At 44.3% G+C, this 21,047-nt stretch overlaps 1 protein-coding gene across 1 annotated transcript; it reads right to left on the bottom strand.

The window, feature by feature from the left end:
- Window positions 1-431: 431 nt before the first annotated feature.
- Window positions 432-20,347, bottom strand: kdm5c (lysine (K)-specific demethylase 5C). The gene is made up of 27 exons (XM_053425746.1): window positions 19,968-20,347; window positions 18,271-18,418; window positions 16,481-16,558; window positions 16,262-16,384; window positions 16,017-16,187; window positions 15,733-15,867; window positions 9,331-9,454; window positions 8,326-8,594; window positions 7,860-8,018; window positions 7,639-7,758; window positions 7,396-7,554; window positions 6,625-6,806; window positions 6,350-6,512; window positions 6,144-6,263; window positions 5,862-6,056; window positions 5,571-5,752; window positions 5,303-5,427; window positions 5,054-5,201; window positions 4,890-4,980; window positions 4,358-4,740; window positions 4,091-4,229; window positions 3,804-3,983; window positions 3,509-3,637; window positions 2,660-3,412; window positions 2,336-2,578; window positions 1,599-1,781; window positions 432-1,508 (listed from the first exon to the last, which is right to left on the bottom strand). The coding sequence occupies exons 2-27, from the start codon at window positions 18,412-18,414 to the stop codon at window positions 1,500-1,502; spliced, it is 4,707 nt and encodes a 1,568-aa protein (XP_053281721.1). The 5' UTR covers window positions 18,415-18,418; window positions 19,968-20,347; the 3' UTR covers window positions 432-1,499.
- Window positions 20,348-21,047: the final 700 nt, after the last annotated feature.

The raw sequence follows: 21,047 nt of genomic DNA, 5'->3' as shown, positions 1-21,047 counted from the left end.
CATTATGTATGTCCTATCTAAACATGACCTGTCATTCATGTCTGTTGTGTTATTTCCAAATTTTGCCTTTTTGTCTCCAGCCACTGGATAATTATCTAACAAGTTACCTGGACTAACAATATAAGCCAATTAAAGTCTGGGGCGACTGATCAAGGAGCAGAAGTTAGTTCTCATTTTGCTTCCGTGCATGTTTTGATATTGAGGCTGCCCCCCCCTCATGTACTTAAATCCTTTAACATACTGTACTTGTAGATGTCTTCCTATGATCTGCACATAGCGTAGAGAAAAAAATAACCCAATGGTAAACTTGTCTGTTGAATATTGTGGTGTTCAGTGTCGGCCATTTTGCAGTGAAAGCTTTTCTAAAATAAATGCTGTGATCATGAAAACTGTGTCGGTGTCAGAATCCAGAGAATGAACGAGTCAACGTGTCCTAAACAATTCTAAACCTTTATTTTTCTAACAAGAGTGAAAAGAAACAAAGGCAACATTAAAATGAAAAGTTTATACACAAACTCACGACAACTGTGTGTCTGCAATATCAATAATAATAATAATAATATAATTTGAACCCAGGAAACAAAACAATGTGTGACAAAGTGAGTTACAGTGAAGTTACCTTAATCTGCAAAGAGAGAGAACAAGGGAGGGCGAGCGAGAAGGGAAAAAAGAGGTCGAGTCGAAAAGGAATAAAAAGATGGAGTCAAGAAGAAGAGCTTTTAAAAAAAAAAAATGGAGGGAAGGGAGATGCGACAAAACCAGGAGGAACAGATATCCATTTTGGGAAAGTAGCACCAAAAACATTAATGCCTGTTTATAACACTTCCCCAAAATTACTCTGTTTATTCAAAATGCATATCCCCTCAAAAAACGGCCTCAAACACAAGAGTCAATACAACTAAAAAAATACAAGTGTAACCACGGTGCTGTTTTCCAAGATCAGCCGTCAAAAAACCTGCTGCACGTCAGCGTCAGGGGAACAGAAGTGTCTAAACGAACCAAATAGCTTATCCGACGTTCAACCGGGGGGGGGGGGGGGGGGTGTTCAAGTGAAGTGAGACCTGCCGCTGCTGAGCCAGGCGTCGTCTGAACAAGCATGTAATACAATTGGGATAACATAGCATACTGACTGACCTCAGAGACAACTCTAGACCAATGAACATTCCTATTACGTTAAGTCCCACGTCGGTCCAACACAGTCTTTTAATATGTTCGAGGGGGGGGGGGGGGGGGGGGCGGGGGTCTGGGTAGGGACAGTGGGTCTGGAGTAACAATGAATGAGAGGATGGAGTGTAGAGGAAGAGTCGTGGCTCTGTGTATGTCTGAATGGAGGGATGAGAAGGGGCGGAGGTTGGAGGAGGGTGGAGGAGTAGGGGGGGGGGGGGGGGGGGGGATGTCCTGCATCTTTCTATAACTTGACACGGTTTTCTGGCACAGAATGTTCTGTCCCTTCAGCTCCTCTGCAGATTCTTTCACACAGAGCTCCAGCGCTGACTACATCACAAAATCTGGGAAAGACAAAAATACATTTTTAGCGATTTCCAGGAGAGATGAAAAAGAAAATATTTAAAGCAGAAGTTAATTCAAGAGGCGCTCACCTCTCGTTTGGTCTGGTCAGGTAAGTGAGGAGAGGGGCTGTGGCTGAGGGGACAGGTTTTCTTTGACTCAGAGGCGTCCAGTGACCGCTCGCCTGCCCCGTCCCCGCCTCTGTGGCTCTTCCTCTTCCTTTTGGAATCCTTGGCTCGGCTGCGGCTGGTTCGTCTCTGCTCTTCGAGCTCGATCTGAGGGAGAGAAACAAAGACGACAGGACGTTAGAAAAGAAGCAGCGGAGGTGAACCAGCATCAGTAGAAAGGTAACAATCAACACGGCAACTGGTCTCTGCATCAAAAACCTGACAAGTACAAGCAGTCAAAGTTTAGTGATATAAAACATTGTCATACTGCCAAAACATTCCTCTTATGAAAATTACCTTGAAATGAAGCGGAGGAAGCTCGAAATTTTAAAATAATTAAGACCTACTTAGAGTGTTTGAGACTCTGATAAGAAATGGATGGATCATGTTTTACCTTCTTTGTTTTATCTTAAACTCAAACAAGCTGCTAGTAGATCTGTATCTTCCAAACAGACATGATTGCATCATTGGAAAGTTAACTTTATTTCCCAAAATGTGAAAAAAGCAAATGGTAAAGATATAGTTTAAAATTCTGTTCTTGAATTTAATGATGGATGTGTAATGTCTGACTCCAAATGTCGATACCCACGTAGGAAATAACTGTCATCACTTCAACTCCATAAATACATCATCTCAAAAAGCAGTTTTTCTGTTCCCCTGACCTGAATGAGTGTGTGCAGTGCGTCTCTAGGTGGAACAGAGGAAGCTTGGAGAACCCGGTGGATGATGTGAGTCTGGTCCAGAGACACCTCCAACAGATCTCCCTCCAGCTGCAGCTCCTCCAGCTGGTTCCTGGTGGCTGAGGAAAGCTCCACCACCTCGCCCTTCAGTAAAGGCAGCAGGGGAAGCAGAGACCCCACACCTGTAACGTTTGACTTCTTGTTGATGCCATTTTCACATCCAGCCTGTAGGGACACAAGATGGAAGACAGTCAGCAAACAGAGATTACTTATTCAAATAAAGAGAAGGAGGAAGCTGGTGTTAACCTGAGTGCCGTTGCTTTCCTTGGTTTTCTTTTTCGGTGAATTCTCCGCCGTCAGATCGATGACTCCATCCTCTCCTTCCCCTCCCTCGGAATCGGACAAAACTATGACGGAGCTCTTTTCTGTCGCCTTCTCCATGTCTTCGTCTTTCTCTGCTTTACTGTGCAGAGTCTCTTTGAGTTCCTGCAGCTTCTGAAGAGCCGGCTGCAGCTCGGACGCCTCCAGCGCCTCTTTAGCTCGGCCCTGCCAGGTGATGGCCCTCTCTGTGAGACACTGCAGGGCCTCTCCTTCAGGGAGACGCACCGGCAGCCTCTGCAGGGCCACAAGTAAAGCCAGGATAGTCTCCAGGCGAGGGCGCCGTGACCGCTGGCACTGCGGACACAAGAAACGCGCTTCCCAGTCCCACCAGCAGAGCGGGTTAGCCAGTGGTCCAGAGGAGGGGAGCAGGGAGGGGAAAGGAACGCAGCCACCATGGAACCAGTCCTTACACAGGTGGCAGCGGAGCTGAGGGGCGCGGGGCTGCCCGGCACACACACACACTGACTGAGGGGGGGCGCCACGGGTGTGGTTACCATTCTCTTTTACAGAGTTCTCTGAGTGGCTGGATGTGTCTGTCTCCATGGGGTCGTCCCACCTCCCGTTCTCCTTGTTCTCCTTGCAACTTGAAGCTTTAAGTCCAGATTTACACATGTTCAGTTTCTGTAACCTCAGTAGTGCCACCTTCTCCTGGTGCTCTCCCTCTTTGAACGCCATCACCTAATGTCAAAGCACATATCAGGCGCAGGTCAACAAACAGTATTTAAGCATCTCAGAGCGATTACAAACACACAAAGTCACGCTCGGTAGACTCACAATCGCGGCAGGATCCCTCAGGTCCTGAGCAGAGAGGCCCAGAGTGTTGGTGTCAGAATCATCCAGTATATCATCCAACGCCTCCGTCCCAATTCTACTCTCTCTCCGTTTTGCACACGGACATAAAACCTGCAATGGCAACACTCGAGTTAAATGTCGGCTCTCATGAAGGACACCTTACTAGGAGCTGTTAAAGTGGCATGTAATGGTGACTTAGGTACAAAGATGAGATATGCTGCTGCTTTTGTTATTACAAGTTCAAATCTATTTCCCCAGTTCCCTCCAAGTCGCCCACCTCTAGCAGACTGTGCTGACTGCTCTTCTTCAGGAAGGTCTTGGTGGCCTTGTCCCTCCAGGAGTGGGCGCTGGCCACCTGCAGCTCCAGCTGCCTCAGCTCCTCCATGAAGACCGGCAGATCCCTTCCAATCGCCACCAGGCCCTCCAGGTCATCCAGACACGGGTAATGCTCCCCATTCTACAACAGAGATAAAAGATAACAATACATCAACATGAGGTACAGTGTGTTTTACAATATCGATTCAATTAGGGCCATGAAGAGGACAGCAGGTTTATTTTTCTTACCTGGATTTCCTCCAGGTCCGTGACCCAGGCGCGTGCTCGTGTGAGACAGCCCTGTAGAGAGAGAATGTTTGGAAGCCTGACCGGGATAAGCTGGGCCTCGTTCACTATTGCCTCCAGGGTGGAGAGGGGGTGTTTTTGGCTGGAAGAACAACACATTGACAAATAAATCTTTGAAACAGGACAGTCTGGTTGTGGCATGACAACAATTTCTTGCAGCGGGTTAAGTGTGGAGGAAAAGTATACACTGTGACATCCTGACTGTCTCACCTTTGTTCGAGGCAGATTTCTGCTTTCTCCTCCCAACGCTCTGCGATTGTGAGCAGCTCCTGAAGCTCCCCCATGGCCGTCTCCACCGACACGCTCTGGGGCACACTGCATCCTGCCTGCATCAGGATCCTCAACACTTCCAACGTCACCTCCTGCCTCTCGCCTCCTTCGGTGCCCAGGGTGCGCCTCACCTCTGCCAGCCAGTGGCCCTGCTCCTTCAGGCCCTGAAGCGAATCACACTCTGGCACTACAACGGGCAGCTTGCCCCCCTCCTCTAACAATGTCTGCAATCGCTCAGGGGGCGGCGAGTCCCTCCTCCAGTCCCGGTCACTGACCAATGCTTGAGCCTGGCTCTGGAAGTCCTCCACTGTCTGCAGCATCGCCTTGAGAATCAGGGAATACAGATGTAAACCTTCAATGCACTAAATCAAAAACAGAACTTTACAGCTAAGATTGTAAAGTTGATATCAAACAGAAATTAGGGGTTAAATAGTTTACTTAGAATGATTGTGACACTGTGAGTTCTTCTTACCTGCATTTCCTCCAACTTGTTCATCACACAGGGCAGATTGTTCATCGTCTCTACCAATGACTTCAGCTCTGCCAAGGTCATCTTACTTTCACTGAAAGACAGCAAAGTGTGAGCGCGTGTAGCTGAACAGACGGAGGCAACATCCACTCTGTGATCGCTCCTACCTGCTCTTTGACTTCTCCAGGAGTTCATTACTCGTCTGCTGGCAGCGCTCTATGTCTTTAAGAACTTTGTTGAGTTTCCTGAGAAGTTCGTTGTCTGGAAACTTTTTGTCCGACGCCTCCGTCTTCAGCGTTTCCAGGTCATTAATTCCTGCATTCGAAAGGACGGTTACATTTTGGCATGTTCAATCTAAACTCACAAATTAAGGCTGAAATTAAGTTTTAATGGATTCAATCATAACAATCTCTCACCTATCTTGTTTCCCTCTTCTTGCTCAAGTGCCTCCTTCACTCTGTTGGCCCAGGAATCAAAAGACTCCGATCGGACCTTTAACCGGTGAAGCATGGCCAGCAACTCGTCCAGGGTATATCTGTACCTGTAAAGTGAAGGGGAAACAAAAATATATACATATATTTAATCACAGAAACATTTACATTACATTGTGGTATATTATGGCCAAAAGTATAAACACACACACACACACACACACACACACACAGCTACAAGACAAGTAAATACCTGAGGTAGAGTTTTTCGGTGGGGCAGTTGCACAGATCCTGAGTGTGATAGAGACACACCAGCCGCTCGGGGCATTTCGAACACGCCAAAGCAGAAAGGAAACATGTGGTCTTGCACTTATCACACTGTCGCTCGTCATCAGGCAGCAGCTCAAACGCCTCGCGCTCTGCTTCGGTGATGCCCTGCAGCAACATCACAGATGGTAGTGAGCGATCAGAGTTTAGAAACGCGACAGAAACAGAACGATTTGACCGGGCTCCAAACTAGTGAAGCTCTCCTAATGTAGCTCACCCGCTCCATCAGTCCCTTCCGCAGCTTCCTCTCCTCCTGGACAATACTGAACATTTCCCGGTGTGTGGCTGCGGCCAGGTTAAGATCTAGCTTCTCTGGGCTGGCAGCCATTTTACAGGTGAGCTCCTCGTGGGAGAATACACAATACCTCCTCAGACGGCGGTAGTGATCAATACAGGACCGGCCAGCAGGAAGCTGAGGGCGGGAGAAAGCATCGATCTTAATCACGGAGTCTTGAATAATGTGAAATGATGACATGAGAGACAGTGTGAACAGACATACCCAGTCCGCAGTGCAGAAGTTGACAGCTTCGGCAAAGTTATATCCCTGATTGAAGCCGCTGTGGTAGGCTCTGGGGAAGGTGATGACGAACTCGCCAGCACACTGGTTAGTGCGTACAACCTGCAATTAATAAACAAAGAGGTAAGAAGGCTTTTTAATCAATCATATGTCTGCTGTGTGCATATGTGTGTGTGTGGGACACTGACTGGTACACCATGAGCCATGAGGATATTAGGGTTCATGATGGTCACCAACTGGTGCAGGAGGTCAGGCTGAAACTCAAACAGCTCGGGGGTTTTCTTCTTCATAACCTCCTCAAGTCGCTCAGCTGCCACAGAGGGAACTCCGTACCAAGTCTTGGGTTCGCCCCTGGAAATGATAGATAAATGGGAAGTGAAACAGAGTGAGAGAAAGTTATGGTTCATCGTAGTCTCTACAGGAGAAACTTTGATCCTCCCTACATACAACAAGCGTTCTGTACCAGTGCAGGTAGTTGATGGAGTAGCTCCAGTGATCCTCGATGTGCCAGCAGAAAGCCGAGAACACCATGCCGACGTAGAGCCACGGCACCTTCATCCCAGAGATGTCTCCGTTAATATGGCACAGGAGTGACTGATCCAGGACGGGCATCACATTCAAGTTCCAGCCAGAGCGAGCATATTCCTGACAGAAGAGAGGAGAGTGAGCTGAAATTAACCACTGGACAATCTTTGTTTACTCACATCCTGTTACGTACATATTTTTTGGGAGTTTGCTTAGATTGTATTGATTCTGTCTACAACCAACTAGTGATAGGATCAGTCTATAGAATGATGATAGCGGGTCTGAACAAGAACATATTTACCTCCATGTAGGGGTCATATTTTCATTGTGTTTGTTTGTTCACCAGCAGGATTACACGAAACTACTGAACAGATTTCCACAGAAGTTGGCAGAGGGATGGAACATGAGTCAAGAAACCCATTTAAGTTTGGGGTGGATCAAAGACTATTTCTTCCTAAAGTGTGGTGCAGCCTGCCAGAAGTTAAGTGGACTGTTGGGCGTTATGCTCTCTAAGGAGCAACATTCTTGTTTTTAAAGCATCACTGAATGGAGTGGGGATTAGTTGGTAGTCTTAATGCCACATAGCCTTTCTGCATATTATATTTCATTTAAAAATTGACCTGTGCTTGACCTCTAAAGCACCTCATTCTATCCAAATCTGTTAATCAAGAAAAAACAGTTGCTGTTACAACAGAAAACGATGTAATACCTCCTCTTCCGTTGTGAGCTTCTTCTTGCCATTGTCCATCGGGAAGCCGCTGCCGAACTCTTTGGAGTGGATGTCTGCTCCGTACTCCACAGTCACGTCTTCCTCGATGCTACTGACCAACCTCCAGAACTCTCTTTCCACGAGCTCAGTGGGAACCATCTACACAGACAAGGATATAGAGATTAGTGACTTGTTGAAACAGCAGTAAAGGGGTAGAGCCAGGCTTCATGCATGTGCGCTTACATGGACAGGCATGTTGAAGTAATCTGCTTTGAAGGCGTCGGCCATTTCCCCAAAACTCTGCAGAGTGTACTCTCGTGTAGCTTGTTCAAAGCCGAATGCTTCTGCTGGCTTCTTGATCTCCTGAGATCCAACAGAGAAACGTTATGGGTTAGTAGAAATCTAAGAAAGCCTGTTATGAACATTACAGACTCAAAGGAATGTGTTTAAACATTCGTTCTTACCTCTGCCACACACTTGGGACATCGCCAGTTGCCTTTGGGAGGATCAGTGAGGGGGGGCAGTAAACAGTGGGTGTGGTAGTTATCATCACAGCCGTCGCACAGCAGGAGTTTCTCATCATCGTCTCCCCGACCACACATTCGACACACAAACGAATCGACCTGTAAAACAGCAAGGAGCAGAAACTGTTGGTTTTAGGGACTGGAGCCAGATGAGTGATGGTGCAGACAACAGAGCGTCCTATCCTATTACTGCAGCTTCAGAAACTAAGCTGCTCTAGCATAGAGGTAATTAAATGGAGTAAACAACCGAAATCATAATAGATTGACAAGTAATGAAGAGCACAGTACATTGTGCTCACAGCCAGATTAAATCAGTTGAGTGCTTTATCAAACTTTCAGAGATGCATTGTAAGAATGAGTGACACGGCCTTGACAGTCCCTGGAGAGCGTCTTCTGATCTACTCACGCTTTGGGGGTTGTTGAGGTTGCGTCGAAGCCTCATGGTCATTTTGGTGCACGGCTTCTCTGGATCGTCTTCCTCCGTGTCCTTGTCTTTCCCGTTCTCCGGTTCCTCCTTCTTCACTTCCGACTTAATGGTGATGCTGGGGGGAGGCGGCTGGGGACTGGATGTGGCCCCTTCACTCTGCTTCTCTGCAGGCGCCAGTGGCTCTGCTTTCACTGAGGGATCAACGGGAGCAGGCGCCTCTTTGACGGTGACAGTCTGAGGCAGCTCGTCTGAAAGAGGAGCAGTAAGTGTTTAGAGTCAAAGGTTTTTAATTATCACAGAATAAAAGGTTTACAGCGCTCCAGCATCACAGAACAGTCTCATCTAAACCAATGAAAAACTCTCCAATGACCAGAATTCATTTGAATGAGTCAATAGAAAGTTATTGCTTTAGCTGCATCGAATTCATTGTTGTGGTTTAGTGAGGCTTCTGTAAGTCCATATTTCTCATCCATCTAATAATTCCAGAATTTACTGTCTGTGGCTTACATATCTGGAAAAACGTTCAATTTATCAACTTAACACTTGGCTTGTGGGTTGTTTAGGGCCCAAGGAAGTGCAGTGTAGAATTTGGACAATTAACAGGCATCCAGTTCTCCTTAGTAGCGGCTGGGACTCATCAACAGAAGTGACGTTGTCGTGAACGTGCTGTTGTCGTGTTCAACGTCACTTTCATTGATGAGTCTGCAGTTTGTGTTTCTGTGTACTAAGTCGAGCTTCACTGATCTTTGAATAAACAGGTGAACAGCTCTTTGTGCAGCAGCAGTGGTTTCAGCAGCTTCAGGGTTCTCTGGACTGAATCCAGCAGCCGGTCTTTACTCGCTGCTGCTCAATTACTGCAGATCACTTTTACAGCTTCAGAAATAAAGCTGCAACCAGCATTACCACACGCCAAGTAAACGAACAGACCTTTAAACGTAAGTGTCTAAGAAGCTGTTCAAATGAGTTGGCGGCCTCAGCACTTACCTTTCTTTCTTATGCCTTTGTACCTCGCGACCAGCCCGAGCCCCATCATCTTAGGTCCAGCGCCGTAGATCTGTAGTTTCTTCAGCTCTGGATTCTTCTCGATGTCTTCCTCTGTGGGTTCAGGCTGGATACAAAAAATAAAAAGTACAATTTCATTATTAAAAAAAGGGACAAACTGACGACAACTCCTCTACAGAGCACACGGAGCAAATAAAAGTCTGAGGCCAAATGGAGATCGACAAATTAAAACACAAGAGCATAGCAATGCATCACAAGAAGGGATTGTGCTGCGTTAGAAAGTTAGGAAAAGTTAGCCTACGTCACAGTGAAAGCTTAAAGGTTAAGACCCACCACCAAGACACACAATCACCAACAGCTGCAACCATACACAGGGGGTCCTTAATATTTTACTGACTAGGATTCCAGTTTTTATTACAGCCTGGTTAGTGCTTGTTGTAGTGTAGTTTGCATAAGAAAACAGTAAACAAATGTTTCCCAGGTAATTGAGTCTGTCATCATAACTGACAATTTAATTAGGAAACAGGTGTTTACCATGCAAACATACTGTTTAATTGGTGTTTTATTTGAATTGGACGTGTTAACAGTATGTACTTGTAAAAACTAAACTTCCTGGTCTATAAAATGATAATTTACAAAGGCAGATAATTCTCCAGTGTATCTTTGCCTTGTAACAATCAAAATTACTTTTATTCACAATGTGTAGAAACTTATCAGATCATACTTTAATAGCAACATTAGCTTGTAACACTGCATTGATATCAAAAATATTATAATTAGAATTCAAATGTTTTAGTCAGTTTTTTCTCGTTTATATCTCACATCAAACTTTTCCAAATCTAAACTTCAATCTTGAAAATGCTCAGATTTGGAAAACTGCCTTTGCTGCATTCTTCTCTTTCACCAAGGCTTCTCTTTACGAGTGCATTACACCAGCGATGAGATTAAAATGTTTGAAAGCGTTTTACATTACACTGCCTAACATTCCTGTGACCTCATCCTCTCAGCTGCTGGAGAGAAGAGGAGCTGGTTTTCTCTCAACAAGAACTCAACTCATTTCTTATACAGAGCTAATTAGACTCTTTAACCGTTACACGCAATTAGTTTTAATTCTCCGCTCGTTCACTGAGCGTCATATTGAATGTTGAATTCAATCATTTTAGTGCAGTAATTGAAATTCAGTTCCCCTTTTATGTTTTGAAGCTGTGTCATGTTGTCAAGCTCTAGTTCAGGCGGTATGATTGCAATCAGGTCTTAACATCACTTTCAGTAATTACTCAATAGAACTGAAAAGCAGAAAAAAAGCAGAACAACATTCACAGCACTTTTAAAAACAGGTTGGATCTTCAAAAAAACACTCCGACTTAAACCAAGAAACCAGATCACATTATTCATTCATATCAGAAAACAGGACACACAACAATCCCAAGACTCTTCTAAGGCAAGATTGTTTTTTTTATCTTTGCCACTTGTATGTAGGGATGTCCCGATCCGATATTGATATCGGAAATCAGTCCGATATCAGCCAAAAAAGTGAATATCGGATTTTATCGGACTGAATCTAAAAACTCCGATATAAGCGCTCCGATATAAGCTGTCCATTTACCGCTACAGGACTTCTATAATAGGTGACTCTGGTTTGATCACACTCCAACACAGTAGGTGGTAATGCCCCTTAATTAACGTTGGTGCCGGCCGCGGAAGAAGAGCGTCTCTGATCCAGCATGCACAGCCCACGTGATCACAACAACGACAACGTGTGTGCCTGCAGCAAGGTGTAGTGATGTCGGCTGTGTGGAAGTATTTCGCTCAATTGGATAGACCTACAACCAATCAGAGCAACGTAGTATGTGACGTATGCTAAGCAACGCATTGTGAGTTATTTACTAACCCGGGTTCACACCGGACGCTTCAGCGCAGCGCCAAGCCTTAAATAACAGCTGGCTCCCATCCACTCCCATGTTAAAACTTTGTGCCGGTCACACCGGAGGCTGAAGCACCGCGAGGCAGCCTTGGCGCAGCGCGGTGCTTCAGCCTCCGGTGTGACCGGCACAAAGCCGTGCAGCGATCTACTGGATCAACGGGTGATATTATTAGCGCTGCCCGGCGGTTCAGCGTCGCTTCAGTGTCCCTTGTGAACAGCCAAGCGCCGGGGCGATAGGGATTAGCGCGGTGCTCTGGCGTCGCCTCCACGTTCTGTGTTCCTCTTTCAAAATGAATGCGCTGTCGATGTCTTCTAAAACAGACTCAATGGCAGCATCTACACATCTCAGCTCGCCAGCGGCAGGCATGTTTGTTGAAAACGAATTCAACCCGAGGGCACTTTGGTGACGTGGTTGATTACGTCACCGTTGATCATCTGTCAATCATCGTATAAAGCCCGCCCTGACAATCTGATTGGCCCAGTCCGGCCATAATTTTTTCCCAATGGAGCGACCCCAGACCGAACTGCCCGACCAAATCTGTTGTGGGCGGGGCTAAATTCGTCTGGCATCCAGGCTATGACAAACTACCACGGGACAGCAAAAAGGCAATGGCCATAACAGAAAAGATAGCCCAGTTTATTGTGCTTGATGACCAGCCCCTGTCGGTGGTGAGTAATGTCGGGTTTAAACGCTTAATGGAGCACCTCGAACCTCGCTACATTATTCCTATAGTTTTTGTTGTTTTTGTCCCTGCCCACAGTTGTTTCCAACATATGCTGACAGTAGAAAAATAACTGAAGTGAACTTGAATTGTTTGCACTTTAAAATTTAATTTATTCTATTCAATTGTATAATGATGTTGGTAACCAGTGGTTATTTTGCACTTTAAATATAACATTTTGTTTTCATTGGATTTGTTGAGGTAATACTCTTATGTTGAAGGTTAAAATTTATGTAACCAATTGGTTAATAATACATGGGTCAGTTTTTCCTATACCTACTGTTGCTGACTATTGTTTTCTGTTATATCACTACAACATCAGTAACAGTAACATCACTTTATCAAGCCTTTTCTAACATTCCACACAACAAAATAAGGAATAAATATATGTATGATTTGTGCCTATATCGTATCGTATTGATATCGGTATCGGCCAATACTCAAGGCTACAATATCGGTATCGTACCGGAAGTGAAAAAGTTGTATCGGGACATCCCTACTTGTATGCATACATAACTCCTGCTGTCCAGTCATTGATCTACATTTTCTGGTAAGATAAAAAATATGTATCTAATCTGGCAGCCAAGCTTTGCAAGTGGGATGGGGACTGAAACCAGGGGATGGAAAAGTAGAACTTGATGATGGAAGGCAAACAAGCAAACCTTGAGAAACCTGGAGGGGAACAACAATTACACACAATACTACCCTCTGTCTTCAGACTATGAAAACAAACGTCTATGAAATTAAACCTTCTAGGTTATCCTGTGTGAGTGCACCCCAAAGAAGCACATGCAGCCACACACTTAGCTGCTGAAGTGAGTTGAGAGTGAGGCAAAAGAGTGAAGGCACACAGACAGCACAGCAGTACAAGCCAAGTACAACCACAGAGAAAGTGCACGAGAGAAAGAGAGAAAACCGAAGAGCGCAACAGCTAAACAGCTAGACCAGGAAAATGCTTGATAGTTTGAGATAAAGTTAATATATAATATCAGTCTGCTATGAACTGTGTCATTTTGGATATCCGAGATATGAGTCCTTAGCAACCCTGGCACTGGGATCTAGATTTTCCTCCATTCATTCATTCAATGCCCTTTTAATCTATAATATATTGACTAAAGATTCAATGACCGGGCTCCAAACACCTGTGTTCAACGTGAGACGACATTCTCCCATTTGTAATAACAGTTCTAGAGCCTGTTGTTGAAGAACAAACAGGGCAGGGAAATCCTCCTCTCTTTGTTCAGTGTCTGATCTAGAAATGGCAACATGTCTGTGACAGTCATGTGACCCTTTTGTGGGTTGCCACCTCTTTAACATCAGAGGTATGAGTGCATATGACTGCGGTTAGTAAGAATTAGAACACAAAACGCTCAGAAGGGGTGAGGTGGTCTAGGAAGAGCGGCAGAAAGAGAGCGGCAGCGAGAGGTGAGCTCATGTGCTCGAGAGGCAGTACCGCAGAGATGAGTTGAGAGCCAGTGGTGAGAGGATGTGAGGCCAGATCCTCTGGACCCTGCAAGGGGGAGACAATAACAGCAGCGATAAACTAAGACACAAGAAAGAAGGGAGATGAGAGGGGAAGGGAGAGAGCCTGGAGAGAACACAGCTGGGTGTAGGAAAGATATCACCGGTACACATCATGAGACAAGGGTCATATATTTGATGGATAAATTAAGTCCAATAGGAAGCTTTTGTGGATCTCGTTTCTAAAGTTTTGAGAAATCCATTAATGGTTTGATGCATTTAACATACATTTTGTTTACACTACAGTCTGATAGAGCAGCATGTTGACAGAAATGTATTTGACATTTTAATGTATTCCATTTCTCGTTAAAGAGAATGTAAAGATACATTAAATTCTATATGGAAAGAAAATGCCAATCCTGATCTGGACCGATGCAGCACGTTACATCAACAGATGATCTGTGATGTTGCATCAACATGATTTTTATGGAATGGGTGGAGCTTCAGAACCAAACTGAAATATAGATCTGTAACGTATTTGTGTTTATGAGAATTCTCCGTTGCTGAGAAGTAGGGGATTTTATGATTCTGAAACCGAGATCAAAACCATGATCCCCCCCCCCGGCTGTGGCCAAAGCTGCAGGTGTTGCAGCCTGCTGAGTTCTCCTTCATTTACTAATACTGGTAACGATATTAGAACATTTTCGAAGTGGAGTAAAAATACGCTCAACTGTTACTCTCCTGTATATATTATATAAGTATTTAGAACAAAAGACACAACCAAATGGACCGGATTTCATATAGAAGTCGATAACCTATAACTATTTGGGTACTTGTGCTACTTGTTTCAGTTACAGTGTCAATCATCGTCTATTCCAGCATAAGAAATTAATCCACTAGCAAAAGTATGATGAGCAGATCATTAAAAACCTGAGGGGGTTGTCAGGGTAGAAAATGAAGCATCATTAGCTTGCATGTAACAAGCATGAGATGATAAACTGGTCCAGTCACTGTGCTGCTCACTGGTAACATTTCTGTATAAAATAAAAGTGTGTCATGAAACAAATGGTTGTGTGTCTTTTTTGGGGATGAAAGAAGATGGAAGAACCCAAGCATAGAACAAAATAAGCAATGGAGAAGAGGGGGAATGGCAGAATTAAGCAAAGCAGCAGGGCAGGACGGAGAATAAGCAAGCTGGGATGTGCTAAAGTGAAACCTCATTTTTACCTGACACTTGTGCAGAGGAGCACATGGATAAACACATCAAAACTCTTAATATCAACACATAAGGAGCTTTATTCCAGGTTGATTGGTGGCTTGACTCTTTGTTAGCCTATAATGATGCAGCCTGTCACTATTCGTATGACCCCGATCAGCAAACAGACCATAAACTATTCAATTAGGCTAAAACTTTTCAAATGAACCTCCTGTAAACAGATTTGAATCCTGGAATTACCAATCTGATCATTCCAAGTAAAAGAAACACTGAATTGTGTGCACTTCCCTGGAAACCCTGGTTTTCGTTGTGTACTGAAGACATTTTGGTCTGACATCAAAAGATGAATTTGAAAGTTCAGAATGTCAGCTTTCATTTCCTGGCATTTCGACACATCTATGTGTTTAACAGCTCAAGACATCTCCTCGTGTTGGGACCCACCCATTCCTGAAGTGAGCAAAAGGTGCACCTCTGAGACTGAAATGGTGAATGTGTACTCTTGGTTTGAGACTTGGGTTTCACGTTACATTTGTCGTTTAAAAAAGAATAAACCAATATGAAGACCAGAGAGCTGTGGGAGAAAAGACGGTTGAAGCTGCGGAAAAAAGATTAAAAGGATACCAGGAAATAACGGCCGAGATTGTGAACTCTTGTTTCATGTTCATCTTTTGACCTTAAGGCCACATGTCTTCAGTGTAAAACAACTAAAACAAAGGCTTTGACACTTCAATATTTTGAAGGTATTGTATTTTAAAACCAACCTAATGACAAGACTGGTATTATTGAGAGCACAAATACAGACATTATCAACAGTGGCAAAGATTCTTAAATGATGTTTGACGTCCTGTGGGAAACCATCACTGATGAAGCATGAGAACAGTGTTACTGGTGAGAGGTTTTCGTGATTGACCGATCAGATATTAATCATAGTTGCAAAATAAACAAACAAATACTTTTCTCCGATCGATTTTAAGGTGGTTTGATTATGAAAATGTCACCCAACAACAAAATAGGTTACTTCAATTCACTGATTGACCAATAGGATAGCTACGTTCACTCACATCAGGCTGGCATCTGTTTGCCCTGCGCCCGTAACTGATGATTTTGGATGGCTGCACCGACTGTCGCAGGGGGATGGAGTGAGGCTTGTACTCTTTATCCACTTCTTCACCGTCATAATGCTTTGGCTTGCAATTCTGAAATGACATAAAGAGGGCTTTCATGAGAACACGTCCATACAAGCGACAAATAACCTACCACAATAAGATTCATTTGTCATTTGCTTGCCACAGATCAGTTCCTTTTGCATGTCATCTATTTACTGAGATAGGAATGTGTATTATACCGGCAGGCTGGCACCCGACTGGGACACTTCGAAGGGGAAGACGATCCTCTCGTAGTGGGAGCGCAGCAGAGAGCCGATGTTCTTGCCTGGAGGGTAGCCAAGCCTCTGGGCCACCCGAGCCCAGCGGCGCTCCTTACAGACCATCTCAAAGCCTCCCTCACCCGTCACAATCTGCAACAAGATGGAGCATTTCAGCAATCACAGAAAATAAACAAAAAGATCTTTTTATCTGAGTTCAAACTCACCTTTGAGAGGCTGAAAAGATCGAGGATGCGTCTTTCAATATGGGGGATTTTCAACGAGGACGCCTGGACTTCCCAAAACCTGGCGATGCGGTCCAAATAATTAAGCTTTACTCTGGTCTCCGCCTAAAAAAAGATGAATGAGCGACAACAAAGTTTACTCCGGTAAGTTCCACGACAATCTTGAACCGTCAACGTCAAGGGAAATAAAGACAAACTTACCTCGAGCTCATTGAGCCTTTGCATGCGTGGTGTGAAGCGGAAGGTGTCCAGCTCCACTGAAAACGGTGGCTGCCAATCCTATATGGGAGCAAAGACACAAATGAGTAAGCCTATATGCTATAAGAAACATCTGCTTCAATGTCGAATACTAGCATTGAGGGAGCTTACTAACAACAGCAAATGGACATTGGAGATTAACACGATTGTGAGCTTAGTTTGAGCTTAACCCTGGTTTAACTCGGGCTTTCAGGCTCACGACCTTGGCTCAGCTTTAACCAGGGAGGTTCACCAAGGCCACCAACTAAGTGATCAATACACTATCAACATTAAAGAACCACTTTCTCGCCAATCAACCCTGAGGGCAATACATTTTCTACCAGATCTTTATTTGGCTAAATACTTATTTTAAAGTTAATGTCCAAGTGCAGAAGGGATGGGGTGTTCATCTACAATTCTTCAAATCATTTTCAGTTTTCCATGTAATCATCTGCATCCTCTACTGCAAATAGCTTCACTTTTGTTTTATTCTGTAAACTCTTGTTAATACAGTATTGTACTTGTTAGAGCTCAGCCAATCAAAATGTGCATGGGAGAAGCACCAAATTAAATTTATGGAACAAATATGCAACTGAAACTATGTATAAACCATGTTTTGGAGTTGTAGGTGTACAGGAAAACTTTCTTTTAGCTGTAGTTTATTAGCTTGTTTTTGTTTAAAAGCTACATATTTAGTCTCCGGCAACATTATTTTGCCTTGTGACAACATAAAGATTTGTGAGTTATTTATGTGGTGTCATCTAAAACATAACATTTTGTTGAAATTGAGCTAAACTAAATTAATTTGAAGCACATTTGCCAAAAATTAAACCTTACCCTTTAACCTTTACAAATAAAACATCATCACTTCAGTTTATTCAGCAGAAAAGTCCGAAAATGTGTTAATTTGTGCGTTCTTTCTTGAAATATGGCTAAAACACTGTTCAGTGTGACCTTTACCTTGGATTAAAAAACATCTAATCACTTCATCCTTGAAGCAAAGTGAACATTTATGACAGATTCTAAGAAATGTTCTTAAAGCGTTCCTGAGAATAGGACCGAAGCACAGACAACTCAATAACACATCTGGTCACAGCTGTCACGGAAGAATAATAACATGATGCTCACGTTCAGACCGAGACGACACTTTAAACTCCCGGACTGGTTATTAAATCTGCTTAACGTGAAGAAAATCTGTGATGTGCAGTAACATTGTTCAATGGAGTAAGGACAATATTACTTAAAATAAATAAACATTGAAGAGTGCATATACACAGCTCCTCTGTCTTTACTCAATTAACCTTAAGGTAGCTGAGCTTAGATTCATCTGATCGGCCAAATGTGGTGAATTTGCGACCTTTGCGTCCAGGGCTCCACCTGATGAGTCGAATGTTCACAGGCCGAGTGTGTGAATACAGTTATTTCTCTAAGTTCTACTTTTGATGTAGCAATGATCAGGCAGTGGGGGTTCTCTCATCAGGAGGAAGCCATATCCTGTGTTTTTTAATTCTTATTAAAAATACTCATGAGTTTCTTTATCGATAGTTTTATTGATTCTTCTTCTTGTTTTGTGAGGTCTGCTAAAAGTAGCCTGAGAATGCAAAACATAAAAATATTGATTTCTACTGTCTCCAGATTCATGTACCCTGGGCCTAATACTTCCTACATAAATACCCTGTGCATGGAATATGCTACACATTAAAAACAGAGCAGGCAATGTATTTAACACAAACCAAGCATAAGAAAATATTTACTTGTGGAGGTCGAATTTTGCAGATTCCAGACTTCTCTGCAATTGGACGTATCTTGGCAATGTAGCCCAGGGGATCCAGAAACTCCTCCCATGTCGGCTCAAATACTGGACACTCCGGAGGAGGGACAAACTCTTCTCCTTCCATTGCCCTGACAAAGGGAGGTGGACAATGCACATAAAGGTTAATAACCTCACGTAGATTCACTGATGGGAATGACAACAATGTACAAAAGCCTGGAATTTTTTGGGAATGTGAATCTGATCTTTACTTCCTGGAGAACAACTTCAAAATCTAACAAAGAATTTAGTCACTTTCTTTCATGACGTCTTCATACAATGGGGAAGATCACGAGAAGAGTACGTGCATTTTGCCTTCAGCCTTTCATAAACTACATTTTCATAACACAAGTATCACAATAGATGTTCCTGATGACAGCAAACTTTATAAACAAGGCAAAAGAAATGTCAGCGACAAGGAAAACGAACCAGTGTATGACACATTTCAGAGCGTGTTAAAGAGTATACAGAAAAGTTTCTTCAATTGTTTACGCTCGCTGAAGCATAACTTCCTGTCTGGGCCCAGTTACAATGTTCCTTAAACATTTCCCCGTTAGGCGCTAATAACGGATTATCACAGTTTTAAGTACAGGCCAATCAAAAGAAACAGAGATTCCCAGGATGAGGTGGTGTTTTTTTTTTTGGGGGGGGGGGGGGGGGTCATCCAAGTGGTCGTTACTGAGCCTCCCATCCCCATCCCCCAACACCAGACACAACAAAACATCTGCCATGCTCTGGAGAATCAACAAGGCCCAGTGAGGAAGAGGGGGCAACAGTTGACTGATGCTTCACCAGGTGCCACACAGAACAACAATAATACTATTTACATAAGGATGTATTAGCAGAAAACATTTGATAAAGCGTAAATTTATAAGAATTAAAGTAAACTACCCTGTGTAATCTAAAGGGGGGGTTTGCTCATATTAAAAAAGGTCACACTAATAACCAGAAGAACTCCAGTGGCCTGGATCCCATCGCCCTGATTCTTCATGGTCTCACAGACAAACAATGGCGTGGAGGCCATGAACCCTGAGGTATCGAAGGCCAGGAAGACATCACCACACGCCAGAGGAGCTTTTTTGGGGGGGGGAATCAAACCCCTTAGCTTTGGGACAAATTAACACAAATAACCCACGAGTCACACAACCCCCAACTGAGGTGTCCCAACAAGTTAAACATCCTCCAGCAACTGTTAGACTCAAACTTGGGACAAGTGGCGTGAAAACTACGCTTACCTTCCGGCCACGGCCACAACAAGACACGGAAAGAAAAGTAAAGTGTCCCCCCCTGTCCACTCGCTTTTGGTCGGGTGTACCGGTGTCTCCCCTGGGGTCCGTCCCGAGCTATATGTTGTGTCTATTGTTCCATCTATAATCACAAGTGGGTCAGGCTAGCGTTAGCATCGAGGCCTCCCGTGCTCCACGACTCAGCCTCCCACGGGTTTAGGTGAGCGAGCTAGCGCTGGTGTGGCTAACGTGGAGTGGGTGGCTGAGGAGGCTAAGTCAACAAACCAGGCGAGACAACCCGTTTCCCTGCTCGAATCGAACACGGCAGCTAACACGGCGCTAACCATATAGGCGTCCTAGGGAGACAAACATCCATATGTGTGGTTATTTATAGGAAAACGCTGTGGTGACTGACCCGCAGACACCTCGATGTCCCGGGGTACGATGGGGCTTGGTGGCCGCGCTGCTTCCTCTGTTGTTGTGATGTTGCCTGGTGGTTAGCTAACGGGGGCCAGCTGTGCTCGGTCCGGTCGGCTAGCTGCCGCTGCTAGCGAGGTTGACCCGAGATTCAGCCTCGGTTCTCCATCGGCTCCGGTCGGCCGAGCGACTCGGGCTCAGAACGCGGGCGACACGGGTTCGTTTAATGGTGAGACGAGGGTCTCGGACTCTATCAGTCGGGTCGTGGATCAATCATTCCCCGATCAATGTTATCACTCGCATCGGGCCAGGCTATCTTTCTTGACGAGACGCCATCTTAGTTTTTTCTCACGACCGAAGCACAACCTCGAAGCTCCACAGCACGTACCTCACGTTTACTCCCTGAAAGTAGTGCACACGTACACACACCGGAAACGACGCGATCAACTAGAGAGGCAGGATTCTAATAGAGCAGTAGATGCATGATTATAAAAGAGCTGTAGAGGTGCATGATTATAAAAGAGCTGCAGCGATGCAAGGTTTTAATAGAGCTGTAGAGGTGCATGATTATAAAAGAGCTGTAGAGCTGCAGGGTTTAAATAGAGCTGTAGAGGTGCATGATTATAAAAGAATGGTAGAGGTGCATGATTATAAAAGAGCTGTAGAGCTGCAGGGTTTTAATAGAGCTGTAGAGGTGCATGATTTTAATAGAGCTGTAGAGGTGCCTGATTATAAAAGAGCTGTGGAGATGCATGATTATGTTGAGGTGCAGGGTTTTAATAGAGCTGTAGAGGTGCATGCTTTTAATAGAGCTGTAGAGGTGCCTGATTATAAAAGAGCTGTGGCGATGCATGATCATAAAACAGCTGTAGAGGTGCATGATTATAAAAGAGCTGTAGAGGTGCATGATTATAAAAGAGCTGTGGAGATGCATGATTATGTTGAGGTGCAGGGTTTTAATAGAGCTGTAGAGGTGCTTGATTATAAAAGAGCTGTAGAGGTGCATGATTATAAAAGAGCTGTAGAGGTGCATGATTATAAAAGAGCTGTAGAGGTGCTTGATTATAAAAGAGCTGCA

This window comes from Pleuronectes platessa, chromosome 6 (genome assembly GCF_947347685.1).
Source record: "Pleuronectes platessa chromosome 6, fPlePla1.1, whole genome shotgun sequence".
Lineage (NCBI taxonomy): Eukaryota > Metazoa > Chordata > Actinopteri > Pleuronectiformes > Pleuronectidae > Pleuronectes > Pleuronectes platessa.
The sequence above is the reverse complement of the archived record's forward strand: the minus strand, read 5'-3'. Positions and strand labels throughout refer to the sequence as shown.